This window comes from Ambystoma mexicanum, chromosome 2p, assembly GCF_040938575.1.
Source record: "Ambystoma mexicanum isolate Mex_15411 chromosome 2p, UKY_AmexF1_1, whole genome shotgun sequence".
NCBI classification, from domain to species: domain Eukaryota; kingdom Metazoa; phylum Chordata; class Amphibia; order Caudata; family Ambystomatidae; genus Ambystoma; species Ambystoma mexicanum.
Genome location: NC_090923.1, coordinates 1,365,449,565 through 1,365,475,359, shown reverse-complemented (window position 1 = coordinate 1,365,475,359; position 25,795 = coordinate 1,365,449,565). Strand labels below are relative to the sequence as shown.

Below are 25,795 nucleotides of genomic sequence, written 5' to 3'. Positions count from 1 at the left end.
CAGCTGTGGGTTTCTTGAGAAGACGGTGCACAAGAGTGCTTCAGTGGGGAGGGGGAAGCTCCTAAGGCGAAGGAGAGGTTGCAGAAATCAGCCAGGGCAGGAGCAAGGGTGTTAATGCGGTCCTTGATGGTTTTGGAAGAACAGGGAAGAACCTGTTTTGACCAGACTTTCATAGATCGGACTTGTCTAGAAATCTCGTCAGGGGAGAAAAGAGGAAAGGAAGAGAAAGGGGGGGGGGGCTGCAGGAGCGCCAGAGTAAGCAGAAGAAGGGGGATGTGGGGGAGGGTATGAGAGGGTGGACAGGATGTCGTGGGTTTTTTAGATGAAGTGAGAGGCAAGGGTCGTGCAAAGGGTCTGGTAGGCAACAGGAGAGCTAGAGACTGCAGCAGGGATGGCCAGCTCCTTGCAGAGTTCGGCCGAGTTGTTAGATGCTGCAGAGACACAGGCTTGGATGTGGGTTCAGGCAAGGAGCCGGTATTGCCTTTGGAGCAGGCGGTAGGCCAGTTTGCCAGAGGATGAACAAGAAGCCCTCCATTTCCTGTTAGCCATCCGGCACTGAGGTTTAAGGGTAGCTAGGTCAGAGTCGTACCAAGAATTGCACTTGGCTTTGAGCTTGAAGCAGATCCTCATGACAGAGGGCAAGAGCATCAAGAGTATCAGTGATAGAAGAGTAGAGCATGGAAAAAGCTGTGTCAGGATGTGAGTCAGCCAGAGGCGGGGGGGAGAGAAGTTGGCGGCAAAAGCCTCAACTGACGCACGCTTCATGGGCCGGATGTCCGAGAAGGTAGGTGGCAGTGTTGGGGTTGGCTTGGCCTGGGGGATAGAGAGGGAGAGATGGGAGGAGAGGAGGGAGTTATCACTCCAGGAGAGAGGAGTGGTCAGAGGAATGGAGAGAGGGAGGTCAGAGGAGATCAAAACATCAAACATGTGCCCTGCAGAGTGAGTAGGGCCAGAGGGGAGACTAGAAAGGGATAGAGAATCGCAGAGGTCACGAAAGAGTAGAGATGGGAGGAAAGGAGGGAGTGATCGCTCCAAGAGAGACGAGTAACCCTTTAAATTACATATGTGCTGCTGATCCTTTGTTGCAATGCACAGTGCTTGACACATACCTTTCGAAGACCCGTTCCTGTTCTCCTCAGCAATTGGAGGTTTGCAAGAGCAGTGATCTGCCTCGCTCTGGATGAAGCATCTCAGGAGGAACAGGAGCGAGCAGAGGGTTATAAACAAAGAAAGTCCTAGCAGGGTGTACATCAGAACAGTCTGGTCCTGTGAGAGGCCTGGCCTGCTTTCTGGAATGCCAGTCCCGGAAGCTGCGAAGGGACATAGCAAAAGGGCACAGGTTAGAACATGCATGACAACCGGCTGCCCAGGCAATGCATCTTGTGCCCTCAGTCCTGCCAAGGCACACAGCTTTCCCTGCAACATTATAAAATGAATGGTTGCTAAGATACTGTGCATCCAGTGGAGTGTCCAGACTCCTTTAACTGGGGTGGCATGAAGTACACATGCATACACATATAATGATCATAGTATAGGATAATGGGGTGGCACCTTGGGGGGCCAATCGGATTCCAGGGGTAGCACATGCCACCCTAGGCCACTCCCTTGTCACGCCTATGTGTGCATCTAAGATTGCCTTGTCCTGCTCCCCATCTATCTTTTCTCTCCTAGAAAATATCACTGCACTGACGGCTTTGGCTGGGAGCCAGGCCTCTCCCGCAATGAAACATCCTCATTGGTCACACGCTGTTACTGTGTATCGTCCCACTGCTTTAGGGGTTGCACAGGCTTCCTTGAGGAGCACTCCAGCCTCTACCGTGTACAGCTCCGGCATTCTCACATAGACACTCCAGGATCTTGTACTTATTCATGCATGTGCTTTGTTACGCACGGACATATCAACTTGTAGTGGAATCAGGGAACAAATCCCATGGATTAGCTGAGCTTTTTGGTTTGTGCGGCAGCCGCACTTGTGAATTGAAGTTCAATAGGACTGTTAAAAGTCTACTTTCCCATGGTCCACTTTCTATTTTTTTAAGTGAATTAGTTTAAACATCAGTGGGATTCGTTTTCAGATTCCACTACAAGGTGATAGATCAGTGCTTAACAAAACACACACATGCATAACACGTGCAATACCAACATGACTGCAATCAATTCAAATAGGCAACTTGGTACAGCACATATATAGGTTGTTCTCTGTGGCAACATGTACAGGTATTCCTCTCACTAAAGTTCAATGTGCTTTACGTGACGCCACAGAGAACAATATATACATATATATATATACATATTCAGTGAAAAAACTTCAGTTAAGAGTGAGTTAAGGTTATCAGATTTAATGTGAAGGAAACATGACAACAAAACTTTTGAAATTCTGTTAAAAAACCTTGGTTGAGAGAGAGTTCTTTCATTTGTGTGCCTTTGCTGGTATTTTCATGGGAATCGCTTGCATCGAGCAAACAGAATGGGGCTTTTAATTTCTGAACAGCCTCTCAGCTATTCTACTGCAAAGCACTAACACTGATGCATATAAAAGTTTGAAGGAGAAGGGGCACCTCATGTCTCTCTTGAATATTTAAAAAATTACTGGATGGATTTACCACAAGCCACTCAAGGAAATTAAGTCAATGGTTTTTGCCCAAATTGTTTCTTATTTGGTCCAAATCTGCCCAGCGGTTTTCGCACTACAGCTGTTCAAAAACTGCATTTTCTCTGTATGGGAAAATGAATGGGAGTAGGCTGAAAACTATGTTTATATGTTTTCTTAATAACATTTTCATTCTTGGATTGTTCCCAAAATGTCCAGTTGTGGGGGGGCCTTGACAAACTTCATTTTCGAAAATGTCATCCAAATTCATATAGAAAGTCAAAACATATTGGCCTCTCTCAGCTTCTCTGCTGAGAAGCACCAAGGCCAATGGACAGATTTGAAGGAGCAGGGGGCATCCCCTTCTGTGAAGAATTATTTTTCAAACTACTGGATGGATTTAACCCACGCTAGTCAATAAAATTAAGTCAATGTTTGCAGGCACAAAGTTGTTTTTTAGTTGTTCCAGCGGTTTTCGTCCGACGGCTGTTTCAAAACTGCACTTTTTCTCTATGGGAAAATGGATGGGAGTAGGCTGAAAATGAATTGAACTTTTTTGTTTTCTCGATAACGTTTTAATTTGTAATGTATAGCTTCCACAATTTCGAGTTCGGGTGGTCCCTTGAAAAACCTTTTATTTGGGAAATTTCATCCAAATCCATCCAGCAAGTCAAAAGTTAACAGCCATAGAATTTTGAAGGAAAATTGCAGCTTTTCATTTATGAAATCTTCTCTGCTACAAAGCACCATAGGAGATATGACACATTTTCGGAAGCAGGGGGGCACCCCCTTCTATGTAAAATATTTTACAAAATACTGGATGGATTTTACCTTAACTAGTCCCGGAAATCATGTCAATGCCCAAGTTATTTCTTATTTGGCCCAAATCTGTCCAGTGGTTTTTACGGGTTGGATGACCAAAATTTTGACTTTTTCTCTAGGGGGAAATGAATGGGAGTAGGCCGAAAACTGTGTTTTTTTGCTTTCTTAATAACTTTTCCATTGTTTAACAAATCTTTCGCAAAATTTCCAGACTGGTGGTTGACCACGACAAACATTTTTGTTTGCAAAATGTCATCCAAATCCGTCCACCAAGTCAAAAGTTGTTAGAATTAGAATTTTCAGATTTCCTATGGCTCACAGGTTTCACCTTAATTATTGGGCGGATGTTAGGATTGGGACGAGACGCGCCCCTACCCGTTCTGCAAACTTTCCTGAGGCCGCAGTTGGGCCTCGCTTTCATCGTAGAGTCCCTGGGTCCTTCCTGGACCGCTACCAACTGCCCTGGCATTTGAGGGACTCCCAATGCCAAGATTAAGAATGCAGTTTGGCTTCTGTCCGTCACGGCATCAACAGACTCTACGTGACACATGATGTTATGACGCGTTTAGGTCCTTTTCCCTAATGAGGTTTTCTATCTCATATAGCCATGCATAATACTATAAAAGCCTGTAAATTGCGCTGCATTGCTGTTCTTGCAACAGTCGGTTACTTCACTGCCCAGAACCTTTGCATCCAGTTGCCTCTAATTTTCTTATCCTTAGTATCATAGGTAATTAGACTAGGGGCTGGATCAATCACTGGTGTTCCATGATTCCAGGAGTTAGTTTCCACTAGTTGCTAAACTCTGTAATACTGTTTGCTTTTAGTGGTTTAAACTTTCAGGAGTTTTATATTACATTGTATCTCCTCTCTCCCCTGCAGCTCCTGTATCCATATTCCTTAATTTCCAGAGGGTGTGTGTCAAGTAGCAGTCCTGCATAAGGAAATCTGTCACACAGGCTGTATACTAGTCTGGGTGACCTATTCACCTGGGGAGGTGGTAGCACAGTGACCTGACTTTCTAGGGATCCTGAAGTCTTCCAGCTGAACCTGACAGCGGCGGCCTACTATATATATATGTATTATAGTGCAGCAGTCGCCGCACTATAGTTAAGTTGAGTATCAAGTAGCCTAGGAAACCCCCAAAAAAATGAATTACTAATAACATTTGACTTGTACGATGGATTTGGCTGACATTTTGCAAACAGAATTGTACTTACATAGCTGGCACCAATAAAATACCTATAGCTTGGACGCAGAGGATCACCCACCCCAGGCCCTTAACTACATCACTCCAGCCTCCATGGCAGCCTCGGAGGCTGGAGTGGTGGCGGCCCAACCGCTGCCACCGAAAAAGAAATCAGGTAATTGGGGTAGCGGTGCATATAGGGAAGGAATTGGGGACTGGAGCGGAGAGTGGGGGTTAGTTGGTGGGGCGGGGGAGAAGCCTTCAGGCTGCTCAGAATGCAGGCCCGGATTGTGGGATTCAGCCTGTGAACCGAGCAACCTGATTGGTTGGCTCCCCCACCCCGGCTGTAAGAAACTAAATAAAGATTTAGTGCCTGATCAAAATAACTCACACCTTCCAAAAGCCAGCTGTATTGGTGACCGATTTGTTTGAGACACACATTCATTAAGCTTCTTCAAAATCACGTACCCAAACGATTTAAAAGGACAGTCAAGTAAAGAAACGGGGTGATATCAATTCAGTGTCATAAGATCTCCTTTCTTAAAAATGGGAATAAAATGACTGCCGCTGACAGAAAATGTACCGGAATCTACCATAATATTAAAAAGGTTGTAAAACAAGTGCCCCCCCCCAATTTAGGTTGCATCCTATATAGATCAGAAGAATTAGGCTGGGACCAGCACTTTTGATAAGTTTGAGAGAAAACAAGGCTGTTTTCTACATCAACAAAGCTGATCGATGAACGCAGCTCTAACATCTGGGCAAATTATTGGCCATACACATCCCCTTTGATTACAAGCATGAACTTGACTAAACATGATCTCCACCCCTGGAGAGGAACATGTGTCTCTACACTACACGTTTTAACAGCAGATGAACCATATCCACTAGAGATGCCACTATATCCCAGAAGCGTCTTGAATCGATGGAACCTGCGCCTGGTTGCAGCTTATCGCGGGCTATCTCATTAAGTTCTTTGTGTCTGTATTCTGAGACCTTTTTTGCAGGCTGATCTTTTCTCGATGAATTACCATCTCTAAGTTTCCTAAAGAGATCAAGTTTCTCACATCCGAAAGGGTTTGAAAGATAAAGACAAGGATATGCATGCTCACTTAATATTTACTCAAACACCTTAAACCCTGATAAAAAAAATTCCAATAAGATAATGAAACAAAAAAAGAATCAGTTATAGAAGTACCTCCAGAACCTAAAAGGGTACATTTCCCAGGCTAGATAAAGGGCATTCAAACATCAACAAAACGCACCCCCATTCATGGGTATATTTTAATCGAATCAGCTCGTCATTTTGAGTGCGGTTATTCGATGAATATGGTGAAACTACTTCATGATATGATATATGATAGGTTATTTATAACGCGCTTAATACCCATAGGTTTCTAAGTGTTGACCCGGCGATCGAACCTGTGTTGCTCCGTGTTGTCTTGTTTCCAAGGCGAGCACGCTGCCCCTGAGCTATCCTCCCGAGATACGATCTTCCTCATGAACACGATCTTCATTTTGATCAAATAGATCACTATATACACATGTCACGATTTTAGAATTAAAACTACTAAGAACAGGAACTGAGAGATTTTATCAGCTTTGTACTTCATAATGGGGCAATTCAGTGTTCCCAATAATGTTTTTCCTTTTTGGCCACAGGTGAAAAATAACAATTGAGAAAAGTTTCAAATGATCATTCATGACCAATTCCAACATGTGCAGATCTGGGCAGTTCATTAATGTTGTTACTGAAGAAAACCAGTCGTACAAAACCATGGTCTATAGACCCCTCTGATTTGTGCCTTGGTTATCAACCTTTTTGATATGGCAAATTGTAGAGTAGCCCTGCAAATGTGGAGGCTCACATGACCAGGTTTCTTGCACGCATATCACCACACGAAGCCTGAGAAATGGCACAAAATTGTTATTGTTAATTTTTTGACCCAGCCCAGCAAGATTCCAAGATAAAAAGTCTAAAATCGGAGAATGGAATCTCTCCAGCGTTTACGATCCGGGGGTTCAGGAATTGACGCTCCTCTGTCTGTATTGAAGGTAGTTTCAGATTACCAAAAAAAAGTTATATCAAAGCGCACAACCACATTGCACATTTTGACCTGGGGATTAAAGCACTCATTTGCTCACATGTCACCAGCTGAAGAACGGGACACCATGGGGAGGCCTGTTCATTCAAACAAAATACATTGCTGTCAGCAGCCCAGATTTCCAGATTCAAAACCCGAGATGCAAATAGCAATAATAAGGCCTTCACTGCACTCAGGCCTTTACTTGGGCATAGGGCCGTTATAACTGATTGGCACGCCGGATTGGGTATTATTGCTATATTAACAATATGCCTATTATGTATCAGATAATAGGCCTACACTATGGTTAACACTGCAGTAGTGAGGGCTTTGCCTCTCTTATTGGAGATTTTGATGGAGTTACATAACGACACCCACCCAACGGTTAGATCTCAAGGGATAAATTAGTTTTGCAAAATTGATTAGTCATAATTGCTACACAAAACATTTTTGATTAGCAATCCAACCTAAATGATTAGCAATTTTTGTGTCAATATTTTCAATGGGACAACAAGTTAATTGCAACAAGGCATCAATAAAGACTCAGTTTGTGTGCGCCATTTTTGCTTTTCTATCAAGTTAGTTAAGACGTTTTGCTAGTGTTGGGCATAAAAGTGCACAGCCACATGCAAATGGCTGGTTTAAACAATTTTATAAAGGAATCTAGGGCTAAGACATGACGCGAGGTATTCTTGGTGTATTATGCTAGACAATGGAACAATTCACCAAGTGTACTTCGAGTTGGCACTGGTCTGCGAACCCGGGTGGGTGCAGAAGGGATCTAACCGAGTACAGGCATTTATTTTTAGAAATCTGTGCAAGGAAAGACTTCTAGGGCTTTGTGTGGGTTGCATTGCTGTATTATCAGGATTGAGGTGCATTTGCAGACCTGATTGCAGGTTTGGAAAAGCTGTGGTAATACAGAGCACACATGTAATGCATTGGCAGAGTTATAAGTAGTCCCCATACTTGGAATAACAGAGGGTGAGGCAGCATTCTAGCCTATTCCAAGATGGCCCCGCGAATCTCAGAGGATTTGAATTCTGACTATTTAGGTAATGTGAACAGTCAGCTAAGCGTGTTGCTTCTTTCTGATTGAAATTACACTGACTTTGCTTCCCCTGTGTTGCTAAGTTGATTACTGCTTCTTTCAGTGCCCCGAGTACTGTCTCTTCGATCCTTTTGCATTCTTCTCCTTCCTTGTATTCTAGCTAGCAGCCTTTGCTTTCTAGTCTGTTCCACATTCTTCCTATTTCCGTCTTCCCTATTTATTCCCCCTTTCCTGCTATTCTACATTCCTTCCGACTACAGGAAATTTTTTCCAGCAGCGGCTCGCTGCCATTCCGCGGCTGCCATTCCTAATTCCTGCCCTTTTGGACCGCCTTCCCCCACGGCTGCTGCGTTCCGGTCTTGCCACACATTTGGATCCCCCTTCTCTGCGGCTGCTTCCTCCACCCGTGGCTACAGCACACTCTTGCTCCAGCCTGGTACTATCTTCCCGCTGCTGTACTCGGCCAGCCACAGCCACCGCATCCTCCCTGGAGTGCACCTCTAACAACCAGAGCAAACATCATAAAACCAAGCTTGAAACCGAAATTGTTGGAAAACATCACTTCTGGAGAAGACTACCAACCATAGGGCATTTTCCCCTTCATTGGGGGTTTTCCCTATTAGGGGCTAGGCCTTTCTGCTCCCTTTGTCACCCTTACTCCTACAGGGCTCATAGGAAGCAGGGACGGACCATCCTATTGACGGCATCCCTTCGTCCAACGGATCAAACAACACAAGACCACTGGTCAGTCTACGATTCACCACCTGTGTGTCATAAGAATTGTAAGACACCTACCCGTAGTAATATTAAGCATATTTATAAACCGGTTTGTCATATGCAGCAATCTATAGAGGGCATAGTTAATTTTGCAAATAAATTTAAAGTGCAACCTGTTATTAACCCTATCTAAGGTGTTTATTATTACATCTAGAGCTATTTGTCTCTTTTGGTGCAGATGTATGGGGCATAAGCAACAGCTCAATTTTCCAATGAACCCAGAACGGGTTTTTTACGGGGTCTCCCTGAGTCCACAGTGAATTGATCCTGTTTGAGAGAATCAGGCGCGGGTCCTATTGAAGCTCGATTTACTGCAGCTTCTTTTGAGATATGAGAAAGCTGGCTTGACTCAAATAATTTAAAAATATAATTAGGTGACAATTATACATATATTCTTTGGGTAAAATATATAAGGAAAGAACTGTTAAAAGTCAATTTGACTTTTCACCTTCTTGAGGCTGGGTTCCCTGTTAGTCTTAATACAAGCCTGATTCATAACGCATTTAATTTTGTAATGCTACTTAAAAAGCTAATGGATAAAGCATGGGATTAGAGAAGCTATCAAACAGATTCCATGAATGTCTACAGGCTGGTTACTTCTACAGGCTGGGTCTATCTTTCCCTCGCTTTGTGTCTGGCAGAGGTTCCTTCAGCCTTTTGGGCAACCGCTAGAGACCCATCTAGCAGTGGATGTTTCAATGTAAAAAAAAAAGAAATGTTAAATCCTGATGTCTGAAATGGCACCACATGTGCATGTTACTGCAGATCCTCAATAGATTCTTTTTCTATCCGTGTACTTCACCTCCCGCCGGCGCTCCTCTTCTTCCCACCCCCTCACGCAGTGACGTCCAGCTGCTCTTGAGTGGGCAAAAGTAAAAAAGACTTGGTGCCACACATAACCCTGGCATCTGTCCATTTTGGACCCAACACATTAGCAATATCTCATTCCCCTTTTTCCCCCCAGAAAAGTGTAGAATGAGTCTTGCTTTTTTTTTTTTTTGCTTTGTTTTTTGGCATAAAAAGGCTGCAGATTTATTTCCACAATATCATAAAACCACACTGCACACATTAGATTGCTCTGTGTCCAAATAACCTGCTTCTCCCTTTCCTTCCCCAAGAGTCCAGAATAGGCCCAACTCTCCCAACCTTTGCGTCCGAGCCTCTCCTGCCCCTGCAGGCACTCCTGGGTGGGGAGAATGCCGTGTCCTTGGGGGAAGCTGAGCCCTTGTTGTTCCCCCCAGACGCCGCTGCCGCTTAGGTTCCCAAGGGGCGCTGGTCTGAGAAGAGCGAAGACCCTTCCGGCTTTCTCCTGGCTCATCCGGAGTCTGTCTCTTGTGTTTGTTCGGCCAAACACCGCCACGCCACGGGTGGGTTACCGCCCACCGTGGCTCCCCCCTGCTCCTCTTCCTACATTTCAAGGATTATTGTGCAGGTTGCAGTAAAAACCACACATTCAGTGCGTGGAATGCCCTTGCATGTGTTGTTGAAGCCAAGCGTTCTGTCATGGCAGCAACACACCTTAAAAGTCCCATAATGGCTGATCACAAGGAACGCAAAGAAGCTTTCTTTCTAATGTTGCAGTCCTTAACCTGCGTTATTGCCTGTTTTGCTTTGTTCTTCACAGTCTGCTACGAAAATATAGTCAGCACACTTTATCCAATGCTGCAAATGCACTTGGGTTTGGCGATAGGGTGCTTCTTTTTCAGGGTTTTGAAGCAAAAGGGTGTGTGTATCTGGTAATTTCTTGGCAACTATCCTCCTGAAAGTGTGGTTTTTCATAAAGTATGGAACGAGTGTGGCTTTTAAGGTGCAGGGTTACTAAGCTGCCCCTGCCTCCCCACCCCATCTAAAAAGCAAGAGAGATTAGAAATGCACCCCATACCCGAGCCCTGTAAAATAGTGCTGGGATTAGCTTCAAAAATACAGACACGCCTTTGAATGGATACAGAAAAAAGACTCAAAAATGTAAACTTGTGGGCCAACAGCACATGCAAAGGGGTATTCGCCATGTTACCCACACATTATGACACTACACTATAAGACATGTGCAAAGTGAAGATAAAAGCGGCAACATGTGAGTCAGGTATTAGGTCTCGATGAAATCCAAGGATTTTGCTGAGTCTCTGATCTCAATTTGCAGTTGAATCCCTGATGTAACTGTTATTTGCCCAAGATAAGACATGTTGTCAGTATGGGTTCACGATTAAAACACGACTCATGGATCTAGCCTAACTGGTCGACTCTCTGAAACATAAGCCTAGGCTCCAGGGGAGACATGAAGAGAGGGCGTGGAGAGGGAGAATGCCTGGAAGCAAAAGGGACAGTCAGAGTTGAGTGTCACCTGGAGACTGCATGGGGTGGGTGAAGGTTAGCAGGAGGGGCTGCAGGCTTCCCCTGACCACCCTCCCTGATGACATTCCCGAGGGTACATCATATGAGCTTTCACCTAAATTAAGGCACGAGAGGGGGAAACGGCGCATGCTTTAACCAAGAGGAAATCGCAGCAAGTGGACACAAAGGAGGCCATTTTCATTACAGAGCAACAGAAGATGCAGGCATAAAACTGCTTCCCATGAAAGCTATTCCATGTGCATTGTACGCCTCCCTTTTGCACCTCACAGTGTAAATGAGGCATATTGGCTGGAGGGGACCTGTTTGCACCAAATGCTAATGTAACATGTCCCCTACGGCCAATGTTTGGGAGGCTTTGAAAATGGGCCCCAAATATTTCTTCTCAATGAAGGCAAACCGTGTAAATAACTTCAGAATCCTACAACCTACGGACAGTGCAACCCCGGAGACATCTGTTTGATAGATTTGCTGTCAGTTACTCTGCCACATATGACCGGCTGTTCCTTGCTTGTTCCCACAGGATGGGCAGTGGTTTCCAGGGGAGCCGACTTATGAATTTCCCAGGGGGGAGGGGGGGGGAGGAATACAGGAAGTGACATCACTGGCAGTTATATGACCGCAAATTTGCATGTAGTCGCCAACTTGGTGCCCTGGCGCGCGGGGGGGTGTTTTTTGCACGCGCAGAACAGTGGAAACATTGGCTAGCATGTACTGCATATACTGAAGTCAAGTAAGAAGGAGATTTAAGCCTTCGAGTTGCAGTCCAGTAAGCCATCACTGCCCCTACTCCACCCCTCTATAATCATGCACACATTGTGTTTGTGTGCCTTGCTACAAAATGGGGCCAACTTTTCTTTCCACTGCACCCCCCCCCCTCGGCTGCTGAGCCAGACAAATACTTTATCTTGGGAGTGGGCTCTCCTCCCCACTTCCTCGGTCAAAAACGTCTCTCAAACAAAATAGAATGTGTTCAAAGAACCAGCCCATTTGCCCAAATCAGTTGGGTTATAGAGTCCTCCGTGTGAAAACATTTTGAATGACACACTTTCAACCTCACACCTTTTAGGGCATGTATGCAGATTTCTCTGCATTATCCATTTGACTTCCTATAATCAAATTTGACAACTAACTCCATGCTGTTAAGATCACATCTATTTAGTCTTGACTTTATAGCCAAACATCTCTTTGCATGCTGGAACTTGTAGTTATGCATTTACCCATTATAAGTAAGGGCACAAAAGTGGTCCCGTACAAGCTGGGCTTAGAGACCCCAGCTAATCTTCTGTAATGGCTTGCCAGGCGAAGAACGATGGTCTGGAGGCTTGCCCAGAGCGATGCCAGAGGTTAAGATTGATTCTAAACCTTCCAGTCATACCTTTTGCTTTGTTTTGCAACGTGCAGAGTGGCATGTTTTAAAATGTAAGGACTGGGTACAAAGATGGTGTCTTTGACTTGAGGCCTCTTGGCGATTGAATATAACGTGACATGGATTTAGAGCATTGTTAGATTGTAACTAAGGAAGTGGAGTTACAGCACAGCTAGGGGTGCAGGTGACTGATGAACGAGTAAATAAAAAAAGTTTGAATTCCAGATCAAATACTCCTTCATGCATGGCCTCTGTAGACACTGTAGATGGGTGAGCTTCATTTTACAGGCCAGGTGTGGCTACCAGAGCATTCTGTGCATCAATGATGCGCTGCAAGCCTTTTCAGTGGTCTACAACCTATAGCCAGTCAGAAATGTTGGACTACATGTCCCATCAGCCCTAGCCAGCATAGTGAATGGCAAGGGATCCCAGGAGGCGTAGTCAACAACATCCCCTGAACACCATCCTGTGACTTTGGGCCAGCAGGAGTGGATGCACCCAACATACCTAAAAGGGACCAGGATTTTCACTGCTGCCAAAACAATTCCCAATCAAATATGGGGCGTGCTTTTATGATAACCCTGTACATACAATTGTAGTTTTGTTTTTGTACCTTCGTCTTCATCGCCCCCCCCTTGTCTTGATGCACCTTGAAACACTATTTTGCTATATAGTGCACATTACAAATTGGAAGCAAGACATGCATGACACAGGATCGAGTACCGCTATAAATACAGTAACATAGCATATCATGTTGAAATGGTACTAACGCTACTTTAGTGAGACCGTTTCTTGTGAACAGCCCTCATCGCCTGCATCAGCTGACTTGCTCTTCGCATCTAACCGTCATGAGTGTTGCCTCATGTTGACTGCCTTTTCTTGTGAATTTTTTGCTCTGTTTTGTAACTTGTGTATAGCAGTTAAGTAACTTGTAACTTGTGTATAGCGCTTAAGTGTAAGCACTTTATTCATCCAAATGAAGAAATACATGTCAGACCTGCTGAAGCGATATTGTAGCGAGATGCCGAGGGTTTTGATTAGATTAGAATATTTTAGAAAACATCGCTGAGATTACTCTTTTCAAAGCATTACGTGTGCACATTTAAATTTTTGCAATTACACCAAATAAAGCGCCACCGCAGAGGTTAGGTGCCTTAGCAGGCTGTTGACAAATGAAATGAGGGGGCTACCTCCCACACGGTTTAACGTCTCTCTCCTGTATTTGCAAGTAAAGGTCGGGGGTGCGGCGAGGGGGTGACCTCGAGGGAAAATGTGAGATTTAATTGACGGGCCGGGGCCACTGGAAGGCCAGGGACACTTGTCCCAACTCGACAGGTCTTTCAGAGGCCCCGTCATGCCAGGGAAATCTCGCCACCTCCCTATTGGCAAGTCACATGGGATGAACATAGCGCACATCCAGCCAGCAAGCAACAAAGCGCTTTTTACCTGGCCAGAGAGAAGTGATGCAGTATCGATGGAAAGAGCCTCTATCAGGGCCAGAATCGAGGGAACCACCCTTTTGGAGGCAGTTGGTGTTGCGGGTAACTATGGCGATTACAACTGCATTCATGGTGTAAGTTTCCTGACCACTACGTTTCCTCAGTCTTACATTGCTTGCGGTCGGCCATCTTGATGGAAAAGCTAGGCCACGCTATGATATTTTTACCCTCTGGGCTACTGATGAGCATCAATGTTTTTCAAGCATCTTAACAAGCGGCACGCATGCCGGCTGCGTATTAGTTCGTGTGCCTTACCTTGGCAGAATGAGGTGCACTGCGTGGGATGCTGCCCACACACATCTGAGCAGCTGACGCAGTCTGAAAGGAGCTTGTCGTAGTAGAAGCCCTGCTGCTTGCCGCATTTCAGAGATTCTGTAGTGAAAAAGAGACATGAAAAGCACAGCAGTTATTCGGCACGCTTGTGGTGCACCACTGCGTTTCTGCGAGTTGTGGTAGTGGTCAGTTTCCGGGCAGTGACGTGCTTCCCACGCGCAGAAGCACCCAATATAATACATGATCCTGCACATGGATTGGGGACATGTTGTGGGAATATCAATTTTCCAATGAAAGTCCCCAGCATGTTATAGAATAAAGGTAGCTTCTTTATTTCTTACATTCTTTCAGGAGTTGCATACATACATAGAAAGTAAGCTATCGGAGTGATTTTTCAGGATAAGACCCAACTCGGGCAAATGCATCAATGTCAACAGTCAGAACCTCAAAGTGTCACATTAAAGACCTGCTATAAAGAAAAAGAAGGTACTTTTTATGTTCATATACTGAAAATAATAGTGTTGTCTTGTGGTACTATATCTGTCTTTTTTTATTTTTGAAAGTCTCAGCTCAATCCAATTGAGTAATACTGCTAAAACAATTGTTTATATTTTATCCTGAAGAAGGCCCGCTTCAAAATTAATAAGAGGCGAAACTTGTTTTTGAAACGTTTTATTTGAACTTTTGAAACTGGTATATTATAAATTATACATAACATTACCAGCTATCAAAAATTCCCCATGACTGCCGACAACACAAGCTGGAACGAGTGAGATTTACTGGGCCTTTTGGGAAAAATTCACTGCACTGAATTTGCAATAATTAAAATGAGAAAAATGTGGATTTGAGAATGTCTACATTATTCTTTGTTTACCAACAAGTGCATTATTTGTCTATTTATTTGGGTCGCTAGGGTAACCAAGGCAGAATCCTACAATATTGCATCTACGTCAAACATGGGGGAGCCCCTTAAGGACGCATTAGGCTAGCTGCATCACTCAATCATCCAGAATATGGAATTTGGACCCAAGGAAGCAGCTACATTTTTTAAAATGAACAATTCATATAAAGTTGCAGAACAATCCCCAAAGAACTCCTACGGGTACAGTGAGTGTGAAGAGAGCGGATCATGTCATTCGTTTTGTGTTTGCTTTGTATGCACTTTTGAGAATAGGATATGTACATGTTTGCTTGTTTTATTTTAGTCCAGGAAGCTTGGCAAGTGCATCTGTCCAATAAACCTATCCTTACTCTCCCAAGCTGTGAGGAAAGAGAGGATTCTTTACCTAGTCTTCAATCTTTGGCTCCGACGCGGCCCGGTTCAGATGACCAAAGTTCACCAGGCATTGCTGAATAAGGTCATACATATTCAAATCCTTGCAGGGGGGAGTGGGCCAGACCAGTCATCTTTCGGGTGTAATCCAAACATTATTGTATGTAAAAGCACTATCTAAACAAGGTTGTTTACAGGCATTTCAAGAACCAGAGCGGTTTCTGCTTGGCTTTTAGAAGTGATTCAAAAGCATGGGCGGTAATTTGATTTCACGCCATGTTTTGCCCAGAGGAACTCGACAGCAGTGGCAAAAGTGTGGCAGAATCTGAGGCTTCTGACAGAAATGAAATGGGGTGCCAAATTTAGGGTGACCAGACGTTCCCGTTTTACAGGGACTGTCTGTGTATTTGCAACTCCGTCCCAGGGTCCAGAGAATTTTTTCAGTTTAAAAACCCTGCCCCGCGATATGGGGATCGGGTGGATACCATCCCGGTTTTTGGCCGGATATCATGATTTTTCCACCGGTTTGCCAAAAAAACAGATATCATGATGTTTCCACCGGTTTGCCAAAAACCAGGATGGTATCCACCTGATCCCCAAATCCCAGATGGGTTTTTTAAACTTAAAATAACCTCTGGACCCCAGGCGCTGCAACACGACACGTGACAGGCCACCCACATAGAAGTAGGACTACAGTTTCACTGCTGAGGCTCTAGTCCTACTTCTATGTCAGTGGCCTTTCCCAGTTTTTTTCCTTCGAAATCTGGTCACCCTAGCCAAATTACAAAGCAACCCTCCAAACCATAGTGTTCAGCCCGTCATGCTACTACAAAAGAGAAGAGACCGTACGAAAATCAGGATTGGTCCCACCACAAAAGGGGAAGTCAGGCAAAATTGTGTGGTCACATCCCTTCTGCAGAAGACCAACAAGCAAACCGATACCTGCTTCAACCTCATTGGGCGTCAAGAGTCTCTACACTGCAAGCACGGGACCCATGTCTGTGCATACGTAAGCTATAAATAAATGGATGCTGGTAGATGAAGTAAATATCAATGCAACTGTTGTTTCAAAGTTTATGTTTGTTAGATTTAACTCTAAAAATCTAAATAATTCAAAAATTGTTTACATACTTCGGTACAGCTTGCTCAGCTGCACTGTATTGGGCTATTCACCATCTCCAGGCAATCTAAATAACCACTTGGAAAAAAATCCCTGGGAGCCCCTGGGCTGGGACTCATTTTATTGCTTGTGCAGGACTGGGCGTCAAGCTAGTCAGATGAGAAGGCACTATTGAGAGCCTCCCTTTTTGGGCTTGACAGTGTACTTTAAACTGTCACGAGACATTACTTTGTACACGCCATTATAGAGCAGGGAGTGCCACAGCCCTCAATAGACATCCCAGGGCTCAGGAAATGTGATTAAAACAGGGTTATTTGACAACTGAAATTGACCCAATGTTGGGATAGGTTGTATAAATGAGTGAAGGGATTCCAAAGTGAACTAAAAAGGTGAAATTTCAGCTTGCATGAGGACAATAGTCCGCCATGCCATCCCTCGCTTCCCTAGGGCTCCACCTCCTGGGGTTCAAATAAATCCCTCCCAGTCAACGGTTTTCTGAGTGTCCTCTGCTCTTCCTTTTTGACTTGTTAGCTCCCTTTCTTTGTCAGCGCTGTAGTCGGGTTGCCGACTTCTACCTAGGTGGTCCTCCTCAGCTGCTGGACTCTGGGGGGGGGGGGCTCGGACTTGCCCCAGGTCCCACCACACCTGGGTTACTCATCTCCAGATGTCACTGGGACCAGAGAGCTTTGGGGGCGGGCTCCGGAGGACTGGCTGCCGACTCTGCCCAAGCCCTTGGCAGTACCACCGCCCCCTTAGCTATTCCTCCTGGTTCCCTCTCTAAACGTCCTGGTCTAATGGCGTTGCAGTCTCACTCGCGCTTTCCTTCTCCTCCTGTAATGATCAGGCATTCCCCAACTCCCGTCCAATTTCCTCTTCCCTTCCTGTGGGTGATTCCAGCTTTTCACCCTTCGGTGCTTTCCTTTTTTCATCTCTCTGATTCTGACTCTTACTTTATTTTCTCTTGTGATTTCTCTGCCCCCCTCTCCCTCTTTCCCGTTTAATTGTCTTTGTTCTTGTACCCATTCTCCCTTCTAGGCGTGTGCCATCTCCTTGGCACTCTTCTTTCCTACAGCTTTTTCCATTCTATTCGTGTCACTTATTGTCCATTCAGTTTTATAGTCCCCTTCCTCTCACTTAATTCTTCTACTTTCTTCGCTCAAGTTTTAATTCACCTGTGTTGACCCCCATCTCCTGCATGTTCCTCCTCCTGCCCTCTTTCACCTGCTCGATCTCTTGGATTCCCCTGTTGTCCCCATCTCACCCTGCCTTCCACCTGCGGTTCACTCTTCTGCCTCGTTAAGTGCTGCTGCCTCCCAGCTCTTTCTTGAATTGAAGTGCCTTTCTTATGTTTGTTCGGGTTGGTGGCTGCAATTCCAGTCTAATTCTGCGGCAATGGCGATTGGTCCTGTCATCGACAGCACAGCTCCATGGAGCTAGCTGTCATAAGGGGTAGTCTCCATCTCCCCTTCCATGTCACTCTGGGCACAGCCTGTGATATCTCCCTCATTGTGCGCTGTGCTGTGTCCTCCCAGTTCCACAGCCAAGATCTCTGCAAATGGGTTCACCCTCCAAGGGAATTCAACCGTTGTCCTCCTAATGTGGAACCAATGTTGAATGTCTGCTTTTGGTAAACAGCAAGACCCTGCAGGTTGGTAATTCTCTATTGAGTCCTTCTGCAATGTGTTTGCTGTTTGATGCATAAGAACAGTAGCTGCAATCATGGGGTAACTGATGCTCAAAACAAGTCTGTTATGCTTGGGGTCGTGTTTGGGACAAGACGCGAGGTAGCTTCAGCAAACATTTAGTCCGGTTAGTTAGATCACAGACAGAAAATTATTATTTATGTCCGTTTATTTACATTAATGTCTGATCTCCACACCAGAGGGTCTATATTTCTCAATGCATTCTCCAATATTTCTTACATAAATTTGGTGCTGCTGGTTAAGGCCTTTTATCCTAGCAGATTAATGTTGCGCAATTGGCGTTCATGTGAGGTCTAACTATCTAGCTATCTTAAACATTTTTATATAGCGCCACTCGCCCAAAATACATATAAATACTTACTATTTCAGGTCTTGGTCAATAATCACGTGACTTTAATATAAATAGGTTTATTCCTCTAACATGGTGCCCAGTCCTTGGTACGAAGTAACGCACTAAACGTCAGTAATCCCCAGGGATCGCAACCCAAGAGCAAGGGTAATCAATCGTTGAGGCTAGACACTAATAGCAGTTTTTTTTAGACATGTGTTTATTGCGAATAAGACCTTAACCTCACAGGTTCTTTTGGATTACTGCAGTTACAAGGCTTCGCTAACAAGCACAAGCATAGACCAACTTCTTCGATGTCTACAAACATTTCAAAACCTGGAACCAATTGAGTTTCATAAATAGCAGGTAACCTTTGACTACCTTCAACATTTATATTACCCCAATGGTACTTTTTGACAAAACATATCTATTATTGTCTTTTTTGATACAATAGCCAACAGACTCTGTCGGTCGGCTTGTTGACATTTCATGCCACACTGTTGGCACATGTCATTCTCACCTGTGGATATCAGATTCTTCCTACACAGAGACAAGTACTTGTCTCCAAGTTGAGTCCACTCTAATCTGGCCTGTTAATGGCTGATCTTCCCAAACTTTGCCATTTGGATTAAAACATAACTTTATGACAGCATAGGAATTGTAATCTCATATTGATACTTTTAGATTTATACCAACATTTTCTCCTTCTTTATTTTAAGTTAAGAACCTGGAGGAGACCTCACTTGAAGGAACTATATGAATTGCTGTCTCTGAAAACTGGATTGTGCACAAATGGATTATGCACAATACACGGTTGAAACATGTCAGACTCTTTTTTTTTTCCTTTTTGTTCTGAACATTCTGTAAATTGTTAACATTGGATTGCCGAGGAGAGGTAATTCCCCACCTGTTTACACATTTAATGCTTTTTTCCCCCCTCATAAATATGACAAATTAGTAGGACTGTTTTTCCTCTATGCATAAAAGGTGTGCTACATAGTCATTATCATGATAACAACTTTATTTGGAAATGAATTCCATGAAAGTTATAGATTGTGTCAGAATAGAGCAAATGCTACAAGAAATGATTGAAAACAACATAGAAAATAAAATACACCAAGAAGAGAAATACATATAAATACTTACTATTTCTCATTTCTTTAATTCCTCTAGATTGTTTGTGGTATAAATGCTAACAAATGAATACATCTTTCTTTCCTTTCTGATGGCTGAGTTAATGTTCTTTTTTAATATCTATATCTGTAAGTATTGAATGTTTCTTATATATAATATTTGCTCGTAAATATTTGATGATTCTCTTTATATGGACTATTTTGTAAATTATATAACTAAAGAATTGTCTCACATGGCTTCTAAAAATGAATCCGTTTTTCTACAAAATGACAAATATAACAAAACTATAAATAAGACTTAATTTTCTCGTGAATAATTGTTTCTATTATAGTATGTTTTATTCCTTATGTTTTATTTTCTAACTTATTTTTGCTAAACCTGTGATATTTATTGGGGTTTTCTCAGAATTAATCTAAGTATTAGATGATTCTAATATCTAGGAACCCTTTTTGCAAACAATAGCTACTGCAAACGTCAATAAACACGTTTTTGGGCAGGTAGGGACATTGGCCGTTCAGTAGGTGAGGAGCATTAGGGCAAGCGTTAGGGTGAAAGGTGGATCAAACCCCCCTGGTATCTAACCTTCACCCATAGGTTATTACTTAGTTCTTTAGTTAATGGAGGTGTCCCCATGACTCTGGCCTGCACTTCCTGGTAATGTATGACACTCTCCCAGTCTGGCTCCATAGATTAGTCCCCACAAAGCAAAAGAGGTGATGGCTGGAAGGTTTAGAATGAATCCTAACCACTGGTGTTGCTCTGGGCAACCCTCCAGACAATCGTTCTTCTCCTGCCAAGCCATTACAAAAGGGGAAAGAACATATGCAAATCAGGCTTGGTCCCACCCCAAAAGGGGCAGTCTAGCCTAAACTGCTTGATCACATCCCTTCTGCATGAGACCACAAGCCTCCCCAAATATGTTTCGGCCTTGTTGGGCCTCAGTTGCTTGGGTCTCCAGGCCCAGCAGGCATGGGACCCACGTCTGGGTATACCCGTCACACTCTGGGTTACTTACGCAAAACAAAAGAGGTAATGACGACGACAATGCAGGCAAAACGCCTGGACAGCTCATCTTTGAGAATAAATGCACATTTCTAAAATGGCGCAAATGAAATGGGTGCATTCTCTGCACTCCTTTTATTTTGGCTACTTATTGAGAATTTACCACAGGGGGCCTAATCACCTCTGCATAGGATTGTGCGTTTGCAAAACTCAATGGCTCTCATTACGAGGTTGGCGGAATGGGTTTACTGGCACCGGTAATGGTGCCAGTGCCGGTAAACCCATTCTGCCCTATTACGAGGTCTGCTTGCGGGACCCGCATTGGGCACCTGGTAAGACCAGGCGTCCTTCACGGGTCCCGCGAGGAGACCAGGGAGCTAACAACGGCTCCCTGGTTGTTAGCTCCTTCCCCATTCCCATTGAGCCCTATGTGGGCTCGAATGGGAATGGGGATGGACCGGGTCCGGGTTCCTCGGACGAGGAATTTACAAGGTCCGCCAAGGTTGGGATGGCCTGGTAAGTCCTCATTTGAGGAACCCGGGCCCGGTATGCAGTAAAGAGGCAACCATGCCGCTAAATGTGGCATTGTTACCTCCAACCTCGTAATGAGGGCCAATGTCTTGAAATGGTACTCTTTTTTATGCTACATCGTCTGCTCTTTACAACCATAAGGCAAATTTGCTCCCTCTTTTAATTTTTTAAAAATGTTAATTAAGGTTTTCAAAACATATAACAAGTATAACAAAAACATAAGAGTAAAATATTGGGATTGAAGGTGAAATCAGTGCGCTGATCCAAGCAAATTCTCGAAGTACAGTAGTTAGTATAAATACAGAAATAAATCTTGAACTAAAATAATGGTAGCAATGAAAGTCTTTATCTTGATAATCTGCATAAATGAACAGCCGACACGTGTTTTGACCCTCACTGTCGTTCTCAAGGCGTCAGGACGGACTGTAGCAACATGAATACGCGAAGAGAGGGAGGCAGTCTAAGACTGTAATATCACCCTCAAAGCTGATTAGCAGAAACAAGGTTCCCAACCATAAATGCTAGACAGATTATAAGACAGCTGTGAATCGAAGTATAAAGGGGCCAAATCCCCAAAAGGGCAAGCGAGTGATAAGCGTCCGCCTCAGTGAACATATGACCCCTAGTCTTCCTTTTACAACCAACAAAAACATAACCCACTATGAATTGTTGTGCTGTATCTTTTTTTAGAAAAAAAGCAACTTGCAACCTCTTGATACATGTCAGCATCTCTGTTGCAATCTGGAGTCTGTAGAGATGGGGATCTTTCAGAAAAGGTTTGGCATAAATGATCCCCTGCACCCTGCAGAAGCATACAGAACGACTCCGCACAGTGCCTGCATCAGTGTTTAAGGGGATTTATCCCCAATGAAAATAATGGAACCAGATTCTGAAATTGCTAAAGAAATTCCAAAAAGCGCCAGGATGCATATGGTACTCTGAAGTGGAACATATTTGGCATTCCACATCAACAAACCAACCGTATATCTTTGCCATTTGGCACCCCCTCCATGGCACAGGGGAGCACATCCACTGTACGAAGGCTCTCTAGATGAGATGCTGCCCCAAGGGCGAGGGTCAATATTGGAATATCCTCCCGGTGTCAGTAAAAGAGCAGATACACAGATTAGAGATGGCAAAGTATCCAGAAAGAACGGACAATTGCATCATTTAGTCAAGTTAAGTCAACATCCAATCCAAGTTGGCCAACACAAACTAAAAAGAGGCCCGGGCAACCCAAGGTTCTATTTGTAAAGAACAGGAAATGATGTCATAGAGGCGCCAGATTTGAAAAGAGCAAGAAAGAAACAAGTAAAACAAGGAGCAGAGGACACACTCTTTAAGTAATCTGCAGGTCGGCTTATTCAGACAGGTGATCTGCACATTTCCTGGGTGCTGGGCACCTCTTGCGTACATTAGTGCTTGGAGCGCTCCCTGTTTGAGGAGGATCATGCAAGATGCAGGCTTTGATATCGTTTAATGGACTCACTGGAGATACTGTGCAGAGCTGGAAAGTCCCACAGACCTCTCCATCAGTTGGTGCAGAGTGAAGTGATGGGTAAAGAGAACGCCACAGTACATTTAGGAAAAGGAAGAAGGAAAAGGAGCATTTTAAACGTAATACAGTATGCATGAAACGTGGGCCTGGAATTGCTGTTTTATTTAAAAGTTATCAAAATTATAAACAGCGGGCACCACTATTATCGCTTTCTAAATTCTTAACATTTAGCAAATGGAATTTCGGTTCACACCACTCAGAGGGTGCAACCAGTGCACATCTGTCAGGAACTGGGGGCGCTTGTGTGATAAATCTGCTGAAATATTCATTCAATGGGGCAGATGCAGGTCTACACTTCCTGAATCCAATGTAACTCTTGCTAGAATCCCAAGAAGTATGATTTTTAATGGTAGACACAAACAGCAGTTGTTCAGCATTAGCCATCCTCAGAGACACACAATAGTACATGCCATGTCTGTGTACATGCCCAAAGGAACAGCTTCGTAGATTCAGCAGCCCAGATGGTTGTCTGCCATAATCGTGTACCCCAGAGTGATCTTCATGCATGGGGAAATGTCACTACCTAATGTTGCAGTATGTGTGTGTGTCTTATTTAAAAGACCATAACAACTCCTGGAAGCAGGGATCATATAATGGTTTCAAAACAGTACACATTTCTAGCTGAAAATTTAATTAAAAAATCATTTTCTCATGTCATTGTTAAGTCATGCCTGGGCAGTCTGAAAGCGGGCCAGTGTAGTTCCTAAAGTGACTGTTTTTTTCTTTTAAATGCGTTATTAAAGTGAAGGTTCGAAAAGCACACTTTAAAAAAAACAGGGTTGGCATTGCAATCTCCTCACAATGGGCCTCATTACGACCCTGCCTTTGACGGAATGAAGAGGGCCGGTATGGGACCGGCCCCCTTCATTCCGTCAGGGCCGATTATGAGGTTCCTTTTGCGGGACACGGATCAGACGTCTGGTAAAACCAGACGTCTTTTCCGGGTCCCGCAAGGGGAAGAGGGAGGTAACAACGGGATACTTGTAATGTGCCCGTTGTTACCTCCATCCCCATTCCCATTAAGCCCTATGAGGGCTCAAATGGGAATGGAGAATGGTTCCTGCAAGGAGGAGTTACCGGGTCCTCCTATGTCAGAATGACCCGGTTATTCCTCATTGCAGGAATCCGGTAATGGAGCCCGCTATGGAGGCTAATAGCTCCATGGCTACCTCCAAACTCGTAATGAGGCCCAAATGAGTCTAAAAATGTGTGTTGCTGCCTCTATGTAGTGTCAGGACATTGTAGCGATTTCAATGCACCTGCTGGGATTTCGTTGCTGTAAACATTCCCAGCTGATAGTTGTATTTAAAAACAAAACAACTGTTAAATTAGGCACAGGGAATCTTAAAATGGGTCCTTGTAATTTCACAAAATGAATGACATGTCACAGGTGTATTGAAACGATGGGTTTAAAAACCTAATTGGAAAACGGGGTCCGTATTTCATTTTCCACAGTCTAAACATACATGTGTTTTGCAGCTTCTATGTAGTGTCAGGACACTGCAGTGATTTCCAAGGAGCTGCTAAGGTTTCCTGGCCATACAATCACTGCTAAATGTGCTCAAGGTTTAACTGGTGCAGTCTCCCATGGTGCTTGAGTACACATCAAGCTAAACAATGGTTCCTGGCTTGCATACAGTATAGCAAATGCAAGATATGTTACCCATTTCTGCACAGTGCCGTGTCCGCTGTTATTTCTGCCCGTCTACACCCAAGTGGGTGCTACCCATTTCATCTTAGATGTCAGAGATTTCCATTGTCAGTGTCGTCACCCATTAGCGACTGCATTCCTTTTATTTCCTGTATGTCTACCTCATTTGAGGAATAGAAATGAAAGTGGGAATGACCCTCTTTTACGTTGTGCAGCCCCCTGAACCTGTTCCCAATGGTCGCATGGAATGTGTGAGCACAAACAATGATTGATAACACCCACCGCGCATAGCGCAGGGCTCGCTGGGGCACCATATTACACTCCCCTTGCTTGCTTACTCTAGCTGGCGTTGTGTGAGTTACAAGGGGCCATTTGCCTGTGACAAATTCTTTTCATTGCAGGGCGACTCCCAGGTGTACAAAGTGGCTTTTGGACTCACATGCTGGGGATACAGGGGGACTCAGAGGGGAGGAGGCAGCCTCAGCGCCGTTCCAAGGGAGAGAGGAGGACAGTCCTCATATGACATGGGCAATTTTGAAATCCAATATAGTGGCAGGCCTTTATATAACCTCAGGCCAGGGCCCTTATAACCCACATGAGCCTCGGCACCTGTTCAATCCCAAACCAGGCCAACCCACCCCATCAGGTGCAACATATTACCTTATGCCTCACCTCAGGAGAGGAGGAACAAGACTATACAAGCAGGCGTAGCTAGTCTGCAGAAGTAGGACTCTCGAAAAGCACCTGCAGGACGTTGCTTCGAGGAGAGTGGCGAGCGGGAGGAAGGAAGGAGGTTGAAGAAGGTGGTTGGAGGCTGAAATGAGGATGTTACTTTGGAGGAGGAGATTTACCATCCATGAAGAAGAGTTTTCTACAAGGATGAGGTTACTTCGGAGGAGGAGGAGATGTATCATTCTGAAGAGGAGTTTATTGAAAGGAGATTACTTTGCGCGAGTAGGGTAACCATCTGACAAGGGAGTTTCTGTGAAGAAGGCGGGCAGAACAAGCCACTGCCTTGGGAAGAATGGGAGAGACCATTTACCTAAAGGGGGGAGATAATCACCAGAAGCCTATGAAAGAGGGTGGAGCCCAGGTCATCCTAAACCCTAAACTCTAAGTGAGTAGGAAGGTTCCGGTGGGCAAGGCTGGTCCATGGTGGACTCTAGAAGCGGGTGGAGGAATGGCTCTGTGCAACTGCACCATGGGCCAGGGCTTGTATTATAGTGTAACGCTCACCTTGTATCCATAGAGACGCCCCCCAACTGGACTGGATCGCTTCCGATTCGGGTTCACCTCCCCCGGGTACTCGTTCTGCCATGGGTCTATTCTGGAAGACAGGGACACAATCTCCTTCTCTCGGGGCCCACCTCCCAAGTGCCCCCCTGCAACCTGCTTAGAGTCTTCTTCACCTGGTATCTCGATAAGATGCGCTCTTCGTCCTGCTGTTCTGTGCAAGGGCGCGTCATGGCTGGGCACCTTACTACCAAGTTAC

At 44.5% G+C, this 25,795-nt stretch overlaps 1 protein-coding gene across 2 annotated transcripts in view; it reads right to left on the bottom strand.

The window, feature by feature from the left end:
- The window catches only part of TNFRSF13B (TNF receptor superfamily member 13B), a 124,025-nt gene that overhangs the window by 7,730 nt on the left and 90,500 nt on the right, over nucleotides 1–25,795 (bottom strand). For both annotated transcript variants that reach the window (XM_069643088.1, XM_069643089.1), the window contains exons 3-4: nucleotides 13,986–14,102; nucleotides 1,110–1,310 (exon numbers count right to left, since the gene is read on the bottom strand). In XM_069643088.1, coding sequence (XP_069499189.1) covers nucleotides 1,110–1,310; nucleotides 13,986–14,102 — 318 coding nt within the window. The remainder of the gene's footprint in view (nucleotides 1–1,109; nucleotides 1,311–13,985; nucleotides 14,103–25,795) is intronic.